General features: G+C 39.0%; 3 protein-coding genes across 12 annotated transcripts; 1 reads left to right on the top strand and 2 right to left on the bottom strand.

Moving 5' to 3' along the window:
• The first annotated feature begins 1,890 nt into the window (after nt 1–1,890).
• On the top strand, nt 1,891–8,489 carry LOC103704984 (uncharacterized). 2 transcript variants are annotated; one of them, XR_003385251.4, is made up of 7 exons: nt 1,891–2,165; nt 2,787–2,957; nt 4,026–4,259; nt 4,891–4,980; nt 5,616–5,735; nt 8,038–8,209; nt 8,316–8,489. XR_003385251.4 is itself a non-coding variant. In XM_008788528.5 (6 exons), the coding sequence occupies exons 1-6, from the start codon at nt 1,989–1,991 to the stop codon at nt 8,080–8,082; spliced, it is 837 nt and encodes a 278-aa protein (XP_008786750.4). In that variant the 5' UTR covers nt 1,891–1,988; the 3' UTR covers nt 8,083–8,489. The 2 variants fall into 2 exon arrangements, 1 of the variants encoding a protein (XP_008786750.4); XM_008788528.5 differs by having other exon boundaries at nt 8,038–8,489.
• LOC103704985 (histone H3-like centromeric protein CENH3) lies at nt 7,212–15,660 on the bottom strand. 9 transcript variants are annotated; one of them, XM_089927360.1, is made up of 8 exons: nt 15,549–15,660; nt 14,264–15,419; nt 14,136–14,176; nt 13,994–14,039; nt 13,772–13,905; nt 13,350–13,424; nt 10,231–10,293; nt 7,212–8,317 (listed from the first exon to the last, which is right to left on the bottom strand). In XM_089927360.1, exons 2-8 carry the CDS (start codon nt 14,523–14,525, stop codon nt 8,168–8,170), a joined length of 771 nt encoding a protein of 256 aa, XP_089783486.1. In that variant the 5' UTR covers nt 14,526–15,419; nt 15,549–15,660; the 3' UTR covers nt 7,212–8,167. The 9 variants fall into 9 exon arrangements, with proteins under 9 accessions (XP_089783486.1, XP_089783485.1, XP_089783489.1 ...); XM_089927359.1 differs by having other exon boundaries at nt 15,523–15,650; XM_089927363.1 differs by lacking the exon at nt 15,549–15,660 and adding an exon at nt 12,973–13,048 and having other exon boundaries at nt 13,772–13,902; nt 14,264–15,534.
• Nucleotides 15,661–15,686: 26 nt separating this feature from the next.
• On the bottom strand, nt 15,687–20,991 carry LOC103704986 (large ribosomal subunit protein eL30-like). Its single transcript, XM_008788531.6, has 5 exons — nt 20,870–20,991; nt 20,630–20,735; nt 17,439–17,540; nt 16,027–16,095; nt 15,687–15,935 (listed from the first exon to the last, which is right to left on the bottom strand). Exons 1-5 carry the CDS (start codon nt 20,888–20,890, stop codon nt 15,895–15,897), a joined length of 339 nt encoding a protein of 112 aa, XP_008786753.1. The 5' UTR covers nt 20,891–20,991; the 3' UTR covers nt 15,687–15,894.
• Nucleotides 20,992–22,333: the final 1,342 nt, after the last annotated feature.

The following is a 22,333-nucleotide window of genomic DNA, read 5'->3' as shown; positions in this document are numbered from 1 at the left end:
GAAGCTTGGAAGCCATTAAAATATCTCCAAAAGGTACAGGACGCCACTTTGGCTTCAAATAATTTCAATATTTTATCTATTTCCAGGTCGGAGAATCCAAAAAACGACCAACGTCGCCCCGAATAGGGCGCACGATCGCCAACGGACGAGGTCCGTCTCCTGTATGCGTCTCCAATGATGCTCTAGCTAAGCTCGGGACGCCGATTCGACGACATTCGACGCCATTCGACGCTATTCGACGCCATTCGACGACATTCGACGTCATTCGACGCCATTCGACGACATTCGACGACATTCGACGCCATTCGACGACATTCGACGACATTCGACGCCATTCGACGACATTCGACGACATTCGACGCCATTCGACGACATTCGACGACATTCGACGCCATTCGACGACATTCGACGCCATTCGACGACACTTCGACGCCATTCGACGACATTTCGACGCCATTCGACGCCTTTCAACGCCATTCGACGCCTCCTACGACAAGCCAAAGAAGGCCGCTGAGTCAACCTGGAGCACTTAACTCCAACTGCATGAGAGGTACACCCTACTTGGCATGTACATCTTTATACATATTTGGCTATATTACAGGATGATCGACGACTGGACTACTTCCTTTGTCCGAGCCAAAAAGCAGCTCGAACTCGGAAGTCGGGGGGTAGTGTTGGTGGTAAAATGGACCACCCCACAAATGCAATTATAGCACCCAAATCCGTCAGCAAGATCGAGCTCATTCAAGTGATCGGGCTCTTCGGCTCATCCAAGTGATCGAGCTCTTCCGCTCTCAAGCTCATCAAGTGATCGGGCTCTTCTAAGTGATCGAGCTCATAGGCCGAGCACAGCGAGCCGAGCACCGCAGGCTGCCGAGCACAGCAGGCCGAGCACAAAAGGCTGCCGAGCACAGAAGGCCGAGCACAGAAGGCCGAGACCAGAGAGCGCCGACCAGAAAGGCAACCCCGCTGAGCCCATGCCTTAGCCAAATATCCAATCTCCGCCTAACCCTCCAAAGGATCTGACAACTAAATATATGACTCCACTTCAATCTGCCACCATCCCCAAGTCATTAAGGCACAAGATCTCCGCAGGCATTCGGCACACCCTATCATTAATGCATGAGACCCCCTCAAGCCTCCAATGCACTCAGTCATTAAATGAACACGGCTCAAGATGATCTCCGGATCACTGAACCATCAAAGCGTACGGCTCTTTCTGACCACCGGTTCACTCAGCAATCAATGCACTTGTCATCTACGGACCCCAGGCCCACCACGGCCGGCGGTTCAACCACCCCAACGGGTCCGATCAATCGTGACGGCTCCCTGATAGTGACGGTAACCCATTAATTCGCCCAGTCACAACACAGGTAATCCGGCCACCCTCCCTATAAAAGGGGAGCTTCTCCCTCTAAGACGGGAGAGGCCTCTTCCTCCCAAGGGGATATTTCGGACTTCCACATACGATCTCTCTCTCTTCTTCAAAGTTAAGCCCCCCTCTGACTTAGGCATCGGAGGGCCAGCGCCGGGGAGCCCGGCCACCGGTTTTCCTTGCAGGACTTGCACACCCTCCGCGGCGGAGGACGCAGCCAGCCGGCGCACCGCCGCCCGCCTCCTGCAGCAGCGGAGCTCCTCCTTCCCCAGCTTCACGGCGGCCCCCGGGTCCAATTTCCAGCAACAAGTATTTAGAGCCATGTTTGGATATTCCTTCAGGATTAGACTAGAAATTCTGTAAGAAAAATCCGAGTCTGTTGATTCATTCAACTTGTATTTTCTACAAGCATATCTAAATCTTGCTCGGATGTTAGCTTTTGATTTGCAATATATAACTTGACGATTTTTAATTGCAATCATGCCTAAATAGATGAATCAATTTATAAAATTTTATATAATTTTCAGCCTCATATAGGCGCCAAGGGTACCCAAAAACAAAAAAAAAGCCGTCGCCGGGTCTCCTCGCCTTCAAACCCTCGCCAGACGAGAGAATGGTGGACGACCCTCTCTTCCTCCACCTCCACAAGCTCCCAGCGGCGACGTCGGAGGAAACCCTAGCCCGCGTCCTCGAATTCCTCTGGAAGACGAGAAAGACCGGCCTCGCTCCTCACGAGAAGACTCGCCTCCAGTCCCTTCTCAACCTCCCCACGCTCGAAGAGCTCGACCCCGTAAGCGCGCTTTCCGCCTTGCCAAGTCTAGGATTTCAACGTGTTTTTATGCTTAACTTCGTTGATTTGATGCCATTCCACTCTCTTTCCCTTTGCACTTCGAGGATAATTGGATCCGTTTTATTGAATGTTAATTGCCCTCGATTGTCATTTTCTGTTACAATTAATGTTTCATATTGGGCTATGCATTTCACTATTTATCAAAGTTCACTTAGAACTATTATTTCCCCAACATTTTTATGATTTTACAAATCTGTTGCTTTCCTGGTTATTTCCTTGTTATTTTTTTTTGTCAAAAAAAATCTTATGTTCAAGTATTTAACTTAGTATGTTTTAGACTACATTTGGTAATGCGCACGCCTTTATACTACAATAATGGTCTTGATGATCTACTTTGTCCTAGATATCTTATCTTTTTGATTGCTTGCTAATCTTCTATCAGAAATCCCACTAAGATTTGTAGACTTCGTTGTTCACCTGACAGAGTCTTGGTGCATGTTATGCTGCTAAGTTTTTGTTTGACTCGCAGGCTAGGTAGTTATTATTAGTTAAATGAGCCTATTTTGGCGAAGTCTTAATCTCATATTTCTTGTGCTATTAAAATATGAACTCCCATTGTAGGTTTTGGCATGCCTTCGTTTAATTATCAGGAAGTGTGTACACGAGAAGCTCACAAGTGAAGATATACAAAATTTGTTTCCTATTGATCTGTCTGCTGAACTTCAAAGCATTCTTGTGATGGTACTTCAGAAATATCAGAACCAGTGGATGGAGGAAGCATCGAGAGACCAGGTACTCAAATCTTCTCTCAAAATCTGTGCATAAATTAGCACGACGTTTCATACAACAATCAACCAGGAAAGTCCATTGGTGTATTGAAGGAAAGGATGTTTGGCTGTCCTATTTGTGGTTCTTTGTTTTATATAGCTTAAAGTTTTAAACTTTTAGCTTCTTCCAAAATTCAGATGGCGATAAATATAGGAAAAAATCTCTGAATTTATTGGGAAAATGTATTGGTAGAGAAATGCAAAATTAGGATGAAATTTAATGGTGAAAGATTCTACATCAAGTATATCATGGCAACCTCACTATCTTCTTGTGAATGAGTAAATTCCTAGATGCCTTCATTTCATATACTTTACAATTTGCTTCCATGTTACTTTTGGAAAGAAAGATAGGCGATCAAATATCAGAGTAGCTGATAGATTATAAGATTCATCTTGAAGTTTGTTGGTCACTCTCTGCCTAGAAATTGATATTTCATGTTTGTCCTAAATTGCAGCAAAATCAGGATTCCCTCCGCTAACCTGGCTTTATTAAATCGGCTAGATCTTGCTTTGTTTTGTCACTGCATAAACTTAGAGGATTCTGAAAGTTTACAAGCTAATTTTGCAAACATCTAGGAACTTCGAGATAACATAGTCTGGCTCATGGTATGCTGTACCGGTCGGTATCGGGCATACCATACCCGTACCGATGGGTACCAGTATCGGTACGCTAATGTCGGTACGCCTGGCATACTGCATACAGTACCGTACCGACACTCGGTACACCTATACTAGTGCATTTTTCAATGTTGACTACTATGTCACCAGTTTTTGGTTATTGCTTTTGCAAGGTTTCATACTTTTCTCTATATTTATTATAATATCTAAGAAAGCTTTAGATCTTGAGTATTTTTGATTGTATAATGAATTTCATATACAATACTGATAAGTACAAAGAAATTTGTAATGGGGATGGATTTAGAAAAGTTTTATTTGAATTAGTGTTGCAAACTTTGATGCTCATGTGGATATTTTTTTTCCTTCTCTCGATGACTGATTCACCAATTTTTGTTGTGGTAATACATCATTCTAGCCTCTTTGGCAACAGACAAGGGTGTCTTATCAGGTTAGAGTCAATACACCACCAGTTCTTCCACCTCTCCTGGCTTCAGAATTATCGTCATCACTATGGCCACGACAAGATGATGAAATTAACTATCCTAACAGCAGTAATCTCTATGGTTCTGTTCCAAGCAAAGTTGATCGAAATCTGCCAAGCATCCCCCCAATTCCCCTTCAACGGGATAATGGCTCTTTTGATAATCTGGTATGGCACATATGTTCTAATTGGAGACTTATTGAGTTATTCAGTTCTTTGCTGATAGGGATGCATGGTCCCTCTTGTGCAGTAGTGGTATTAATAGTCAGATGTGTTAAGTGGTGATTTTGACCTAGATATATACGAGTGCTTATTACCTTTGTTTTCAGTTGATGTTGACTTCAATTTGAATACACTTTTCTTTTTTCTTTTTTTTTTTATATTCTGGTTTGATTTCATGATAGATCCTGGTTACCATAACTATAACCATAACTGTCAATCCTTGCTCCCACTATGTGCTGGCTTTTGGATCTTTTTAAAATTCTTCTCATTGCTTCATCTGATGTTAGAGCATTAATCTTCCCATATATTTAAACACTAAGATCTATTATCTATCTGAGATTCAACAGTATATTGATTTTACTAAACTTCACATATGCAATTTATCTACATCGCAGTTTGTATATGGAAAATGTCAATCTTGACATGAAATAACAGTCATTTAGATAGTAAGAACATGAATGTCTTTGACTCTGCTAAGAGATTTCTCTGCTGCTTCCATTATGTAGGTTCCCTTTAGGCTTGAGCAAAATATTAGCATATCATGCCTCAGTTTAGAGTAAACTGAATACTTATGCAGGCGATTCTTCCCCGACTCAAGTCAATGACATGGACTATGGAGAATCAAAATTTGACACCTGCAAATCGGGTGGCTATCATTACTCTGAAGGTAGTCTAATTATACATGCCAGGCTGTTCTCTTATTGTAGATAAATTCATAATTTAAAATGCAAGCATATTTTCTTGTTAGTGATGTCTATGTTCCATCTGCTAGTCAATGTATGACGTCTGTTTTCTAATCCTGTTTTGTAATATGCATGTATATATGTATGTATTTATTTATTTTGGATAGGAGAAAGGGTTTAAGGTTAATGGAGGGCAGTTGTTAACAGCAGCAAACATCAGAAATTCATTATATGCAGCAATTCCTTCCATATCCACCCCTGCCCCTTCCTCCTCTTTGCCCTTGTTTGATAGGCACAACAAACTAATAAATTGGGATATGGAGAACTATGTGGGCCTATACTGATTCCTGCTTAATGCACCATCATGCTGCTTTTATGCAAAATGTAAAAGCGGTCATTTTGGATATGGCGCTTGTGTGTAGCTTGGCAGTGCAAAAGTGCATCAAACATGTTATAATGCATAAAACTGTAAATTTTCTCCTTTTTTTTTACTTTTCTATTTTTGCTTATTCCAGAGGGTCACTTAATTGTTAGCTATTAACCATGGTAAAACTTCAGGTTTTAGAGTATTCGTTACCATATTTGTTTTTCATCCTTTCCTCCTTTTTTGTGCTTCCAGCTGCAAGATTATACAAAGTCTCCTTCAGGGGAAATAGAGGTGAAGTTTCAGCTTTCAAAAGACACACTGGAAGCCATGTTGAGATCAATGACCTACATCAGTGAGCAGCTCTCAAACTCTGTAAGATATTGATCCTATCCTGCTGTTGTTTTCCTGTAGATATATCGCCATTGTTTCTTTGTTATTTTAATAATTTTAATACTAAATGAATTGTCTAAATGAACATAGATAACTGAAAAAATTAAATCCCTTACCATGATTCTACTTGGGTAACACGACTTGACCTGGATTATGAATCCAGTGAACTGCCATGCTAGCCAGCACAAATTTGATTACGGATGTTGATCAAGCTAAATTATGGTTTCAAATTGAAAAAGAAAAATCACTCTCTATGAGTCTTTTGGCCAATTTCTTTGTGGTTGACATGGAAATTTTGTCTCCATGATGAACTTTAGTTTCTAGATTCAACAATTCAAATATTTTTTAAAAAAAGAAAATTGGTCCATTCGTCTGTATATATATTGGGCCCATTGACTGGGGCAGGGTCTAAGCCACTTTTGTAGGCAGACAGGCTGCATAGTGGGGACCCAACTGACTGCATAAGCACAAGCTTCAGTCCTTGACACTTTTTTCTTATTTTTCTGAATTATTATTAAACTATTTCTAGATGTTCTATTATTTTGTCTATTGTTATGAACTTATTTATTTTTTAAAGCTGTTACATATGAACTTCATGGGTGCCTGTCTAAGTGGCCTAATACCATTAACGCACCATGTGTACTTTGACAGCCCACATATTGTGGCTGCTTTTTGAAACCTCAGCTGCATTATGCATCCAAATACATTTATTTACATGTAAATGTATTATGTCATTAGTTCGATGCAACTGTCTTATCATAATGGGATAGGAAAATGTAGATACATAAATTAGAATGGATGGCAAAGTTATACCGAATTTGAAGGAGGCCATGTTCATCATTGTCATTGATCGTCGGATGATATCATTTTATTGGCTTGAGTAAGAAATCACTGAGAAAATACGAGTCCACAAAAAAATAGCCGGAAGAATAAGGAGAAAGTGGTATATTTACTTGTGCATTCTTCCCACCAATAAAACTAAATCTTGTGGAGCAATTAGTTGCATCAGCCACTTGAGGACAAATTAATTTATATTTTATTTTTCTGATTGTTGGTGTGAGATTTGGATCTGGTAATCTTCTACATACCTATGCTCGACTTGGATCTACCTTTACTCCATAAACATGCCTAATTGAGTATCAATTTGTCCTAATTTGGATATATAAGCTCCAAATACTCATTTTTGGAATACTGGGAAGGTCACATTAGTTTGTCAAAACAGTGGTTAGTCGAAATCCTAAACTGATTGCTTACAAAAAAATGGCTGCTCATTGATTTCTTTTAAGAGTGTAGGCCCTTGAGATGAACATTCATTTACTGATCCTTAAACACGCTACAGAATTGTAAGAAGCCATGCCAAACAAAAATATGAAGAACAACCATGCACACGCCTGACATTGATCATAAGATGATGATGAACACATCGAAAATGCAAATCCATTCCTAACATCTTCCATCATTTCAAATATCCATTTGGTCTAATCTTATTATCCATGCCAAAACCACACTTAAGTTTAGCTTTCACACAACCAAGATTGTACTCTCCTTTTCATCTGTTCTGTCTCCACCTTAACACCTCCAGCCTATGGCCCATTCACAATCAACTTCACTCCAGCACTCTCTCCTCTGAGAACACATATGAGTGACTTCTTGGGCATTCTCCTTTTATCCAAGCTTCTGACTGAAGACAGGCGGAGTCCGCTGGGTTCATATCCCATTTGCATCAATAAGTGGCTTCAATCTTACTACCTGAACACTAGATGTGTCCTTGCTAGCTTATTCAGCTACAGGATGAGCTTTTAGGTAGGAAATATCCCTTAGGACATAAGTCTTTATTGTGGTTAACCCAGCATGTGACTGATGCAATTGTTAGCAACTTCTCATGTGGAATTAGTTAATTTGTCCACATTTCATGCTCTTTTTTTGCCTGCGAGCTTGCTTTGATTTTTCAATTAATCACTACCATTGGGGGACGTGGTTTATTTTATATAGTGTAATCCCAGGTGTTTTCACTTGATAACTAAAAGCAAGTATGGAAGTTCTATAGTTGGTTCACCAGTACAATGGGGAGCATGATGTGGCTTAGTGGCTCCATAACCATTCCTTCTACTTCAGAGCTGGGCACTGTCCTAAGTCCTAGCAAATGTTTTGTATTATGTAACCATGCAAAACCTAACCATCAATTTATAAGCTCAAAAATGAGACTGCAGTGCAGCATTGCCAGTCTGGCCTTGGACATTTCATATATTATATATGCTTATAGGACTGCATGGCTGCTTGGTAGGTGGAGCCACCGTCAGAACCATCATCAAAGAAGCCGCGGCAGTAAGAGTCGAATCCATCACTATCTTATCACACGACGGGGTTGCCCAACCAGCTACATCAGAACAGGCATGCGGACCATCATGTTGATGTCATGGCACCCTCTTCAACTTCATTCGCGGACAATGATATTTGTATGTATAAATGGCCCCTTCGTGTATGTTTTGAATTTGCTTCATGAAAATGTGGTAGCAACTACAGTATGAGATGATAGATGGGTGATCACTTATCATTTTATAGAGCTGCAGGAAAGACAGATATCACTATCAGTGTGTGCAGAAAGAGGGATGGAAATGTTAAATGTACTATTTATTGGTGGCATTGAGACTACCAAAAAATTGAAATAGACACATTGTAATGACTCTGAAAAAAATTAGCACTCTTTAATGTCAGCTGCTTTGTAATTTCGAAGGAGAGGGATGTTCTACGCATTTTCTCATATATACTGCTGTAATCTCCAATTCTGGTGGCAGGTGTGACTATTTGGCTCTCTCGACTACTGGTGGGATCTTGCCATCAGAAACATCGGAGAGAGCGCTGTTAGTATAGTGACTGCGGATCAGATTTTGTTATGATTTTTGATACGCATGCATTGGGTTATATTCTGTGCCTAGCATTTTAGCAGGCATCCCTCATTAGCCGGCAGTATTCTTGATCAATTCCAGCTATTTTACATGCTGTCAAAATTAAGCTTCAGCTATGCATATGCAGCATGAGATGTTAGAAGAAATAATTAAATTGACTAAATGAGAAACTTAATATGAACTGATCCAGAAAGTGAGTATTATATTATGCATTGAGTATCGATGCCAAAATGTCATTAATCTCTCTACTATTTGATGCCCAAGCCTTTTGCGAATGTTTTTTTTTTATTATTATTTTCATTTATAGCATGACAAGGACTTCTTTCTGACTGGACTCTCTGTTCTTGTTCCGCGAAAGAGATCCAATGCAGCCGGAGGAGAGGAGAAAACTGGGGGAAATTAAAATGGACGATGTTTGGACGTCATGGGCATTTAAGCAGGGATCCAACTATGAGTTCGCCTACATCAACAAAAACCTCTCTCTTGGGTGATGGCATTATAGCAATCCATCAACCGACTCGGGAATATACCTCGTGCAGCGCATTTGCAAAAGTAGTATGACCTCAGTAGACCAGGTAGATTTAATTTCTATGTCATCTGAATTTATCTTAAGGGTAATATGGGTCTGATATTAAGAAGTAATTCCATGTGAGAAAGCCTACTATTTAAGAGGAATTCTATTAAATGGACAAACTAATTGATTGATCAGCATGTACATATCCAAATTGCGTTTAAATTTGCAGATGCATGAGACATTGGTTCTTTTATAGCACCCAGCACATAAATGAGGCAATAAAGAGTTTAACAATCCATTTCACCGTTAAATTTACTAAGAACTTCAATTGCACCACAAACATGAAATAGAAGGGCTAGAATTATTTCGCATTTGCTTTCACAATTCAGTCTCTGAGAGAGGCTTGATCATCCTCGGAAGAGAACGGTAAGCATACACAAAGCCACCAGGCAATGAAAGCTACTCAGAATGCATTGCAAAAATGTCTGGCTCATGCTAACCATCAGAACAAATCCACATGGATGGAAAACAAATTGCGCGATCTTGAAACACAAATTATTAGCATTACAAGGCCAACCAGATAAAAGACCCACAGGAAGTGCCCAATTTTAATAGTGCACGATGTAAGTCTGCAGCTAACAGGTTGAACTTAGCATATCATAAATCATATGTATGCATAAAACTTGATACCAAGAAAGACCTGATAAAATTTCACAACATAACTTTCAGAAATATCATATTTCTGAAATGCTGGTGTAATGAAAAATGCTATAGCTTCAATAAATGTCTGTCACATTACAACAATCATGGTTAGCAAACCTAACAGGGCTAGAATTCAAACAAATCGATGACATCAATAAAAGCCCAAGACTGCCAAAAGGCAAGTAAAATACTACAACCTACGTTGCAAGATTACAGACACATCAAGTTGTCAGCAGGCTGGTTTGGACTCAAAAATTGCTTAGGTACTGAGAATGATGCATTGCTTAAAAAGTTAGATGTCAGGAGAACTGCTAATGCCACAAGCATTCAGCAATCCTAGAGAGTACAGCTTAACCTGGTTCATCTCACCAATGCCTTTTCCCACCAATCCGCCTTGCCAGCTGTATATCTTTTTGCACTGCACCAAAACACATCATATTTTAAACAAGGGAGGTAGAGCACGCAAGTGGAGAAAATTGAGTGTTAATTTCACTTCATATATTTTCTAATAATGCTTTGCAGAACTTCAACCGATCATATGCAGTCCAATTCATGGTCGTGATATGCACAGTCAGTCTCTTAGAATTTTCTTCATTAAACTTAAACCTGAGCCGATAAATGACAATAATATAGACTTGGAATCAATTTGATCGGCTGCCAGTTACTCCCACTGGCATCCAAAGTGAGCTTAAATTGAACTTGCACCAGTAAAACAAGCACGAACTCCATCAACGTGCAACATGCACAGTAAGTCTCCTCCTCCACACTGCACCTTTTACATATTTAAATTTTGATTTCAAAGCTCTTAATCATATTTTTATCATTGGGCAGATGTGTCATCACTTCTTTTATGGTGGGGGTGTGAAGAAGGATGTGGAAAAGCTTGAAACAATAAAAAAAAATTTGGTGATGTTTAAGCATTATGTAGCCAAATATGGAAGCAATATAGTGACAGAAGGAGATTCTGAAAATCAATGCATTATTTTAGAGAACAAAGGAAGCATTTGGGGGCCATAAAAGCAGAATGTAGATGGCATAATATCAGAAAGAACTGAATATATCATAATTGCCAGATTAAGCTTAAGAAGAAGATGGTAAAGAACGATCTGCCAACAGAAAACAATAGAAAATATAAGAGAGAGATATTAATAATTTCCAAAGAATAATTTTAATTTCCATTAAATCATCAAGCCTTAAATACAAATTGAAGCTTCTTAAAGTACTGCACATGGAAAATCCTTGAGGCAATTCTAGATACGACTAGCATGAGAACAAGACTTCCAATCACAGAATACTAAATGGACTGCATGAAAAATTTTATTCTCAAAATTAACTTCTAAAAGTTACTTAAAACCAGTCTCTTAGTAAAAAAGTTTCCAACTTATAACACATCATGCCTTGCTCATTAAAACCAAACCAATGAAAGTAGGACAAAGCTTGTTGGTTAAGTTGCTAGGACACATGCATCTGTTTAAAGAAAGATGCAACATCATGTTTGGTCACATGAGGGTCATAGTGATGGTGTCAAGGCCACTTCATCCTTCTTCCAGTTGATCTACATCCAGTCGTAGGAGCTTCATTCTTCACTTTGAAGTCCTCCACGTAATGCCATTCCACAAAATTGTAGTAATTTTTTCTCCTTCTCAGTAATGACCTTTCTGCTTTTCCAAAAGAGCTTGCTTATTCTTCAATAAAGGCCACCTTTTCCTTATGAATCAATATGTTCATTGCCATGCTTTGTTCGACCACATATTAACCCTTAAAAATGGGTTCCCACATCAACTCTCGTGTATCAGTTTAATTTAGAGAAAACCAAAATACCCAACAATGCATCTTCATTACAAAACCAATCCATCAACATGGATGTATTTCTTAAAAAAAGAAAACCAAAACTAAAAAATTTCTACATGCACAATATTCATCAAAAAGCCCGATTACCAGACAGCCCTTCACTTGCAAAGGCACCATTTTGTTGTGTTCAACTACTCACTCACTTCAGTTAATGTTTATGACTTCACGAAACTTGCATTGGTCATCAAAAGCACCCATTACATCTTTTAATAGAACAAAACTTTTGATAGGTCACTCTTATTCAAGAGCACTCGAATGAGTCCTTTGCAAAGGGAATATCACGTCTCTGATCTTTCAACAGGCTGTTGGTAAGGCATCAGTGCACCACATAAAGAATATCACTTTGGGCATGCAAAGAATAAATCCACACGTTCCTCGGTAGAGATAGATCTTTCTCAAATTGTTGCATTCAGATAATTTATATTAGGCATTATACTTTAATTTAATGAGATCTGGTTCAAGCATTTGCACAAGACTGTCTACTAACAAAGAATGACCTTTTAGATTGTACTTACCCCATGGAATTTTGAAAATTTTACCAGCTGTGCAAGCTAACAAGAAAGTTTGCTTTATTAATTTCTTTACAATCGTGAACCTTTTAAGACTATATCAAAGAGCAGAAAACTTTTTTTGACATGAGGTCAATCAAAAGACAATGGATGCACCCGCACCAAAATCTTGTTTATTTGACTTCATGACATGATAAAAGTAAAAAAAGCTAATTCAAATTTTCATCCATATTAAAATCATCATGTGACAATTATTTGAAAGAAATACATATTCTTTAGTTTGGTCTGATACTTTATGTAAAAGTTACCAACAGAAGTCATCATCCATCACTTGTCAATAGAGTCTGTTTCACAATCGTAAAATGCATATATAGCAAAATGGCATGAGTTACTGCATTTCACATGTTAAAAATGCTTGATCTCAAACAAGGTAAAGCCAAATAGGGAGCAAATGTTATTTATAGTTTTTGTGATCTACATAAGATCATGTCAAGTATTTCCAAATGAACTTGGTCAAATGCATGGTAAGTCTGGTTTGAAATTTACTTCTCGAAGCTGTTGCAAAGAATTTTGAAAAGAAAACCTAATCATTCTAACTACTAATTGCAAATTGGGCAAGGTTAACAGTTTTCTATGTGAAAATAGTATTAAGCCTGAGCACTTTGATTTGATTAGCATAGCCAAGCATGGAGTTTTCATATGCATGCAAATGCTACACAAGTGGAATGCCAACTTACTAAGAGTAACACGCTTTGCATGAATTGCACATAGATTTGCATCTTCAAATAATCCATGTATATAACATTCTGTTGCCTGCAAGATTTTGACAAATAAATAAATGATGAAATGTATCAATTAGTATGGAGGTGGATTGTGTTCGACGCTATTCAGATTGTAGCATACTTCTGGTTTTAGATAACAGAAATAGACATAGATATGTATTGGAAGGATGCACGCACATACACAACGTGCTGTCATTTGCAGCAGTTTATAGTACATGGCACTAGAGCATGACTAGAATCGCACGCGTGCACACACACAAAGAGAGAGAGAGAGAGAGAGAGAGAGAGAGAGAGAGAGAGAGAGAGAGAGAGAGAGCAAAAGTAGCAGTCACCTCTTGAATTGCAACCATAGCTTCAGCTGTCCATCGAGACACATCTCTTGAATAGAAGTTAGTAATCTCCTTTACCTAGAAATACTAACAAACATAATTAGAGCCAAAGCAGATAATCACTCCATTTCTTCATAAACCCCAGCTTATTCTTGAAAAGAAAGTAACATGAGCAGGACAACAAAGAGAACCACCCAACTACTCGTTTCGACGTTATCAGCTAATCAATTGCAAAATCCATATAAACGCATAACAACATATTTGAAACCACAGACCACTCCAAAGTACAAGCTCCAGCATCCCTACCCTAACTCTTGATCCAGAAGCTAGAAATACCATTAATGCCACTAATATGCCGCAAATTTAACCAAAAACCGAATGATTCTAGGTGGGGGGGAAGAAGTGATTGAATGGCAAGTACTAACAAGTCTGAAGAAGGGTGCGAAGGGGATCAGCAGCTTCCAAGTCTTCTGCAACTTCCGGATCTCACGGAGGGCCGCGGTCCCTGGCCGCAACCTCCGGCCCCGGCGGGCCTGGTCTGCAGGAGTTCCTCCTTCTGCTTTTTTTTTTTAAAAAAAAAACCTTTTTTAATCAAATAGAAGCCCAAAGAAAGCAAAATAAAAACCAATCTAAGGCGAGAACTAGACCTTGAGGCGTCTCTGGTTCGCCACCCCTCGCACTCGGCCTCCCTCGCTGCCATCACGACGCATAATACCAAATACTTATCAAAAGAATTCATTAAGAAAAAGGGGTAAAAGGAGGGAAAAAGCGGAGAAATCGGAGGCTTACACGGGTAGGGCGAGATGGCGTCCCCGAGGTACTCGCTTCACCTGGAAGAAGATTGGGAGTTAGGGTTTCACTGATTTAGAAGAACAGAGAGAGAGAGAGAGAGAGAGAGAGAGAGAGAGAGAGGGAACCAGCTTGCTGCTGCGAAGGCTGGTTCCATTGAAATCTTTTCTTCGGGCGACGGCGGGGTCTGTTCGAGAAGTGTTTCGCCCTCGCCATGGGCGGCGAGGGAGAGAAGAAACAAAGACCAGAGAAATAGAGAGAGTTTTTTTCTTTAATTTTTGTTTTTCTAAAATTTGTTTGGTGAGCGCCTGAATGGAAACCTAGCGGTTCTTTTTTAGTTTTTTTTTTTTCTTCCCGAAAATGGATGTGCCGTCTTTTCTGTAACTGCATACAGCATTTCTATGCGGGAGTGCTTTTGCCGTCCGATCTTCTTGCGCGAATCAATCACGTCCGCTCGTTTGCCGTCACTGGGAAGAGTGGACTACAGTAAAGAAAATGGTGTACTCATAGAAAGATCTATGCGCACGCATGGACGATAGGTTTAGACCCACGTGTGGATGCCGTTCCTTTTTCCAAGGGGGATTGTTCCGCCAGAAATTTTGAGTGAGTTCGTTCATTTGAAAATGTCGACCGTTGAGACATGACGCAGCGGAATAGTTTCTCATTTTTTTCCCTTTTATATACAATATAAAAAAACTGTACTGGAAAAAAATTCGAGTATTTTCCGGTGCGCATTTCAGAATTTCCAAGACCAACCACATCTGACAACATTTGGATAGTTGGAAACCGTCCTAATTAATTACAACTGCAGATCAGAGCTCATTATCTTCTAATGTATATCCAAAGGCAAACAATATTGCAGACTAAATTACTTTCTTCATGACTCACCATTATAAAAATTTTATCTAGACAAACTATAGAACTGTGTCAAAATTTTATGTAGTATTTTATTTTCTAATTTTGTTGACCACATTCACACTCCAAACCACCGTTGTACCAAAAAATTAAAAAATCTAAAATCAATTCATCGAGCATGACCGGAATCCTAAACAAAGTCAAGAAACTAGTAAACCTGATCATACACACCGCTGCAACAAGATAGGGAGAGGAAAAAAAATTTCACCTTTTATCCGGAGGTCCATATCATTTTAAACACTCCTAAGAAATGCTCTAGTGCGAACAAATTGCCTTCAAAAATTCCTCGAATGCAATCTTGATTGATGAGCACGCAGCAATCCATCAAATGTAACACAAGCGAACCACGCGAATCGTGTTCACCAAGATCTACTGACAACCACCAAGGCACCCAACCAAATAAATAAATTAATTCCGATATAAATAGCGGACGAACCAGTCCAAAATTCTTAATTCTACAATCGAGATATACTCATGCCAAGCTAGCAGGTGGCCTACTCGTGTCATGAATCGATCTGCTGGAGAACGCTTAGAATGAAAGCTCCGCATTGGTAGACCTTGGAAATAAATACGGGATAAAAAAATGTGATTAGAACTGGGTCTCACAATCCACATTCAGATCATTTCACCTGGAACTCGAGAATAAGTCTCCATTGGCAATAAATTATGACAAAGCAACAGGAACAAAAACAGAGCAATGATAAATTTAACATTTATCTCGCCACAGTTTCAAGTCAAAAATTTGCAGTCACTATAGTAGGAAACACTATGCCCAGCAAGAGAACCTGATCGAGTGACCATAATTCCTAAAACACAAGTACAACCTAGGTATCTCTGCCTCGTCTCATTGGTCACCTGGGATACTCTTGATGATGTCGGAGTCACCTGAAACACAAGCAATGCAACAATAAATGATTGCCATCTAGCAGAAAAGGAGAGGACAAGGAAAATTGATTTGAGTGTCCATTTAACTCACCTGGATCAATAATGCTGAGGCAGCTTACACGGAAATATTTGCCGCAAGCTGTTCCAAGGTCCACATTATCTGCAAATGAAAAAGTATCAAATAAAGAGGCCAGCGGCAATATCATGCAAGTCTAAGTTTTGCAGCATGAACAAACATCGCATAAAGCATGGATTTGAAGGGAGAAGAAAAAACTAGCCATGACCAACTTATTTCTAAGCCCAACAAGTTCCACCAAGATGTATAAGTGCGATCCAACCAACTACACATACTGATGCTGAACCAGAAAAAGTTTCTATACTCCCTTCTCTTTTTATGATGAAAGATCTAAAGGAAAAGATTCATAGGGTTCGGTTAGCACCATCTTGAGTAGCCTAATGTAGCTATGAATCTGTGCTGCCCTAGCATCTCTTCTTTACCGATTGCTGGAGAGGAGAAGGCGATCGTTGCTCTCTCTCTCATAGTTGGAGGATGAGAGGATCTTGCCATCATTTAAGGATAGTGACAAGGGAAATAGAAGGTCCTATTCTGCTTGCACAACAAAACTCTCTGAAAGCTAAACAATAGTACCAACTGCAATGCAAATAGGGTCAGATGATGGGAGATTCACATTATAACTTGCAGGGGCAGGTAATAACACAGAGAGAAAGATTTGGTCCTTAATCCTACAAATATGTAAACCTTTAGATATAGAGTTGGTCCCAGGAAAAGACATTTGGACCCACATGGACCAAGTAGAATTGGACTGGTAGGTTTTGGGAGCACACCCACAAGCTGATAAAATGAATTAAAGCAAGCATTTGGGCAGGACGGTCAGAATGTTTGGGTACTTAAGATCACAGTCACAGGTAGGCTTCTAAGAGACAGAATTGGCACTCAAGAATGAGGGCACAAACATTGAAATATAAGTTAAAAAAAAGCCCTGAAAATAATTTAAAAAGATGTTTGGAGAAATGGTAGAGAAGTGAATGAGCCAACTAATCCAAACTGTTTATTAATGGTTTCCCAACAACATCCCACATTTCCAAGAAAAGTTCTTAGGAAGCTACCAACTCTAATTGAATCAATTTCTTATCCCTTTGGTTTATTAATTAAAAAATTCTTATAAAGCAGGATATGGTCTTCCAAATAGTCACACTTAGAATTCATCAAATACAGTATTATGTTTTGCTTTCTTATAAAAAAAAGATCACAAAACAATTCATATTTATGTACTTGTAACAGTTCTGATATTTCAGGGTTTACAACTTAATAACCAAATGCCTAGCAAAATGGTTATCATAATCTAGTTAATAAAAAGATTTGATCAAAAGATATTTCACCTTTTTAACTTACAAGAACAATAAAGTTAAAACTAAGTATAATAATCGCACCACAAATGATATGTTGGAGAGTATCTATTAAGAACAGACAGAAATACTTACTCCCATTGAAATGATGCACGCCAACCTTAGACAACATTGCGTAATACTCAATTTCAGACTTGCGAAGAGGAGGGCAATTGTTTGAAATAATTATCAACTTTCCTGGAATAAATCAATCAATGAGATGCCAGTAACCTCAGATGTATATCAAATTTATAAGTTATTTTTTAAAAAAAGACTGATGAACGAAAATTGCATGTCAGAAGATGCGAAAAAAAGTTCAACAATAAGCTCTATGTAGTATGCTACACAATATCTATACAAGATAACATTGCAGCAATCTTTAAGAAGAAAAGCTCAAAAACAAGGTCATCTAAAAATTGGGGGATATAACTACTTAGGCGAACTCCCCCCCCCCCCCCAACTCCTACGTGAAAGTGGTAACGTAGTTACCTCTTTCACTCCGGAGTTACCCCCCCTCACAGGGGGAATAAATTGAACGAAGACCCAAGCCATAAAAACTCTGAGGATCCCTCAGACCACCTCACTAGATGAACCTTTTTTAGCCTCCTCTTCTGGGCATGTCCCCGATACTATACTAGTGAAAGATGGCAAGTTTACAAATAAAGAATAAATATAGAATGCAAAACCAAACATGGTGAAAGTGATGTAGTAATGGGATGCAAGACTTCCATGCTGCCTTATCTTAGTCTATATGGTGTCAGCTTCACAATTCAAGGTATGGTTAACAAATATAAAAGGACTCTACAAATAGGCTTTAACCTAATGGCAATCCCTTGAATTGGTGTCAAAATTCTGAACAACATCATCCTTGGATAAATGAGAAGCATACAAGGATAGCTGGTAGGTATAAAGACCACAGCTTTCTCAGTATACAGTTTTGATATGGCAAAGAATTAGAAAAAGTATCGAAAACACAAGATTTGAGAAAGTTAAATTCATATTAGCATGATTTTTAAGCCTAGGGAGCCAAAAGAAAACAAGATGCAAAACACCTAGAACATCAACAAAAGAATCTGCAAATTTGCTCACAAAGACAATTATCAAAATTTAACTGAAAAATGGCCAGAAAGTAGTCTGGAATCAAGGAAAAGAAAAGACGTACTAAACACAGGTTAATAAATTCACTTCCATTCAAAGAAATCTCCACCCCACAAAATTATGATATTTTCTGCAACCATTAATTGTCATGAAACTGATGATAACCTGCTCATGCAATTCAAGAGTATAAAATCACTGAAGCATCGGATATCAAACTCATGAAAAATTGGAAGTTCATTCTAGGCCCCATTCATTCTAGACATGTACACTACAAATTTGGTGCTTTTGATTAATAATATGATCTTAATATATAGAGCTCACTAGGTTGCCAATCTATTCACTAAGCATTGACAATATGGAAATGAATGTTAAGTGCTTTTCCACAAGTCACCTATGAATCCATTTCTTGAACATTCTTTTTTACTGAATCCACTAGATTGCACCATATTCTGCAACATGCAAAAGCAGCATATAGCCGGGTGATAGTAGGTGATAAAAAAAGGGGTGGCCCGGCGCACGAGGATCCCATCATTGTGGGGTTTGTAAAGAGTCAGATGCTCGCAGCTTTATTCCATCCCCTCCCTCCTATGCGAAGAGGCTGTTTCTGTGTTTAGTAGGTGATAAGCTACGAATAATGGAATTACTAGCTAATATATTTTCTTATAGTTGCACCATAAGCTCCACAGACATTTTCATAGTGATGGCATAATTGATCTGACACCACTACTAATTTTGCTACAAATATCAGCTCAGTGACTATGTGATGCTTAGCCCTAAAGATGGCACGAGAGGTGGTATGGTATAATGGCGCTGTAATTTACAATTTTAAATTTATGGGTAATATTGTGTATAGCAGCTACAAGAATTTACAGTATCAGTGGCTGATGTTCAAGAATATCAGAGAAACATGCTAGATGATTGTTTTTGTGGTGGAATGAAAGGTGTGTGGCAGAGAATGGTAAAGTGTAAATGAGCAATCACAACTTCTGTTTTCATTCAGTAATTCGTTTACACAACAAAAAGCATTAGTTCCTTTTATATAGTTTGCAAAGTCAGATTTGCTTCTTCATTATGTATACAATAATTTAACCCAAACAATTGCTATAACCCTTGAGAACTACAATTACTATTTTTCATTTGGGTGCACAAAGCTCAATCTTTATGACAACATGCCACTAAGTGACTGGTAATAAACTTAGTTACAGGCTCAATACATGGTACACCACAAAAGCATGAAATAGATGACACATTCAGAATTTACAACAGTGGACCACACAAATAATAATTTACCATGACATAGAAAATAATGTGTTTAGTAATCTACCATACTGCGACTAAAAGTCCCAAAATTAACAAGAGATTAAGCTGAAATTATTAACCACATCGTAATCAAGCAACACAGAAATTGAAAAAAATCAAATGACTGATTGGCCTTGTTTCTGGAAAGTCAATTTTCAAATGTCTGCCTAACTGACAAACACTCATATAATAAATTATCATGCTATCTAAGAAATACAAAAAAAGGGTGATAAACTTCCATGCACAGATAAGCTCAGAGAGCTATACCGATTGAACCACAGTTATCTGTACAAAATATCAATGAAGCATTTATAGCAAAGGCAAAAACTTAGGAATGTGATATTTTAAGTTGAAAGATAATTATTATTGAGATCCAACACCTTACCTAACCTTATTTTATCGTTGATAACATTATGTTTCGCCCTCCACACATTCCCCTAGATTTAGGAAAAAAAATCTAGATGGATTCAGGCAGGGAAGAAGGTCGGGATTGATTTCGGGAACTGTATTCATCTCAAAGGCACGGTTTAGCAGCCAAAGAGCCAAACTCCAGTCCCAGACCATAAACCCCAACATTTAACGCAAACGATTGCTCACCCTCCACGTTCCAACACACCCAAATGTTTCAACCATATCCAACAAAACATCAAGAAAACAAAGGACCGAATCAGACTAGCTCCATCAATGCACATAAAATCCACAGCCCTAGAAACAACTTCTAGAATAGATCATAGCCCATTTGTCAATCAAAAACGGTAAATTTCCCGAATGAGACTATTTATTTGGAAATGGAGGTAATCTCCAGAAAGCGTTAGAGATCAAAAAACACAAAAAATGGCCATAAAAAGGGATCCGAGATCCGAAAAAAAAAGAAAAAATAAAAAAAAAACCTTTGGAATTCCGAAGGGATCTGAGGACCGTCTTGTACCCAAGGGTATACTTCCCGCTCTTCATCACGAGAGCAAGCCTGTTGTTTATGCTCTCGGTACTCTTCTTCTGCATCAGGAAAACAAGCCAAAAAAACCCTCAAAGAATCAACGAAAAATCCCCGGAAAAACTAGAAAAACCTCCGGCCATGCGGTCAAAGGAAGAAGAAAAAAATCTAAAGAAGAGATCTTTGTAAAGATTACCGCCTTCTTCGTGGGCGCCATGGGTGATGCTTCGAGAATGAGAGGAGGGAGGCGTAGAGAGGGAGAACCCTGGATATCCCTGTGGGCACCGGCCGCAAAGAAAACCCTAGGGTTCGTAAGTTGAGTATATATCGCATCGGAGTTTGATATATTTACCAAATTACCCTTGAGCTTGCAATTGGGAGATCAGGACCGTTGGATCCTGCCCTGGACACCGCTGGGTTGCGATGTCCACTTGAAACGCGAATGTGGCAAATTATCATTGGCTCCTGGTCTGGGAGATGAATGCCATGTATGGGTGCGGCTCAGCTGTTTCCGCCTGAACAGGATACAGACGAAGCCACACACTTGGCAAGCTTCAGTTGGTTCGTAGCTTAGACATTTGGGCTATGGTGAAAAATGAAGGAACCGCTAAACATGTATACCACGAAGCCAATGAAGCTGCGGATTGGGTGGCTGCTTATATAACCTGTCACTCCGGCAGTATCCTATGGGCTGAAGATAGGAAGTTTTCTTTGGCACTTCAAGGTATCTTATTTTTTGATTTTATTTGATGTATCCGTACTCGTCAGATATGATCCACCCGCCTTAGCAAAAAAATAAAAAAAAAACAAGAAGGCGCGCATGAATTCCATCGACATCACCGTATGCCTTGGGAGAAGGCATCGTATGTGCATCGTATATACTGAACTCAGGTAGTATATAGCTGCAAAGCTAAGTTACAAGATTTGCTCAAATTTCTAGCTTTCAGAATTTAGACTTTTATTTTTCACTTCAATCCTATATTGATCCTCAAGGGCTCGTTTGGTTCGCGGGAAAAGAAGGGGGGAAAGTGTGGTCAACGGAAAAGTAATGAGATGCCTCTTGTTTGGTTGGAGTTTTCAAAGGAGAGAGAAGGAAAAGTTGTATTCCCATGGGAATGTGATTCCCACATTTCATGGGAAAGTCTTTCCCATGAGAAACATGGGAAAGTTACTTTCCCATGAGGCGGGAATCACTCCATTTTTACTTTTTTCCAAAAAGTCCCTTCAGCATTAAAGAAGTATTAAAGAGGCATTAAAAACCTAATTTTTATTAAGGGCATAATAGGAATTATATATAACTTTCCTAGGAAAGTGGGTGGCCAACCAAACATAAGCACCTTAGAAATTTGTCACTTTCCCATGGTCAACCAAACATGCCAAAAGTACTTTCCTAGGCATCCTCTTTCTAGGAATTTGTTTCCCAGGAATCATATTCCTAGGAAGGAAAATGCTTCCCGCGAACCAAACGAGCCCCAAATGGTTTTAGTTGTTGTGCACAAACGGAGGGATATGGGCCATTGTTACCCGGGAAAGGGAGAAATAGAAAGGGAATTTAAAAAAACAAGATGATATTTAGTGATTGGATGCTACTACGTTAACGCAAATCTTCTCAAAACGAGTACAAACCTTATTTGTTTTTGGTGCCAAACATAAAGGTAGG

This window comes from Phoenix dactylifera, chromosome 14 (assembly GCF_051530095.1).
Source record: "Phoenix dactylifera cultivar Ajwa chromosome 14, Ajwa_hap1_PhDact_Kaust_v1.1, whole genome shotgun sequence".
Classification (NCBI taxonomy): domain Eukaryota; kingdom Viridiplantae; phylum Streptophyta; class Magnoliopsida; order Arecales; family Arecaceae; genus Phoenix; species Phoenix dactylifera.
This window is presented reverse-complemented; position numbering and strand designations above follow the sequence as displayed.

What these genes read in the sequence shown, in the direction of transcription:
- LOC103704985 (XM_089927360.1), bottom strand. Translation starts at nt 14,525, where the DNA reads ATGCAGTTACAGAAAAGACGGCACATCCATTTTCGGGAAGAAAAAAAA. An exon ending in CGAACCAGAGACGCCTCAAG is followed by an intron (nt 13,906 to 13,993) that starts GTCTAGTTCTCG and finishes AAAAAAAAAAAG; the next exon opens with CAGAAGGAGGAACTCCTGCA. An exon ending in CTATGGTTGCAATTCAAGAG is followed by an intron (nt 10,294 to 13,349) that starts GTGACTGCTACT and finishes GTTTTGGTGCAG; the next exon opens with TGCAAAAAGATATACAGCTG.
- LOC103704984 (XM_008788528.5), top strand. Translation starts at nt 1,989, where the DNA reads ATGGTGGACGACCCTCTCTTCCTCCACCTCCACAAGCTCCCAGCGGCG. An exon ending in CGCTCGAAGAGCTCGACCCC is followed by an intron (nt 2,166 to 2,786) that starts GTAAGCGCGCTT and finishes CTCCCATTGTAG; the next exon opens with GTTTTGGCATGCCTTCGTTT. An exon ending in GTGAGCAGCTCTCAAACTCT is followed by an intron (nt 5,736 to 8,037) that starts GTAAGATATTGA and finishes GCTGCTTGGTAG; the next exon opens with GTGGAGCCACCGTCAGAACC.
- LOC103704986 (XM_008788531.6), bottom strand. Translation starts at nt 20,890, where the DNA reads ATGGCGCCCACGAAGAAGGCG. An exon ending in TGGCGCCCACGAAGAAGGCG is followed by an intron (nt 20,736 to 20,869) that starts GTAATCTTTACA and finishes TTCCTGATGCAG; the next exon opens with AAGAAGAGTACCGAGAGCAT. An exon ending in CGTGCATCATTTCAATGGGA is followed by an intron (nt 16,096 to 17,438) that starts GTAAGTATTTCT and finishes TTTCATTTGCAG; the next exon opens with ATAATGTGGACCTTGGAACA.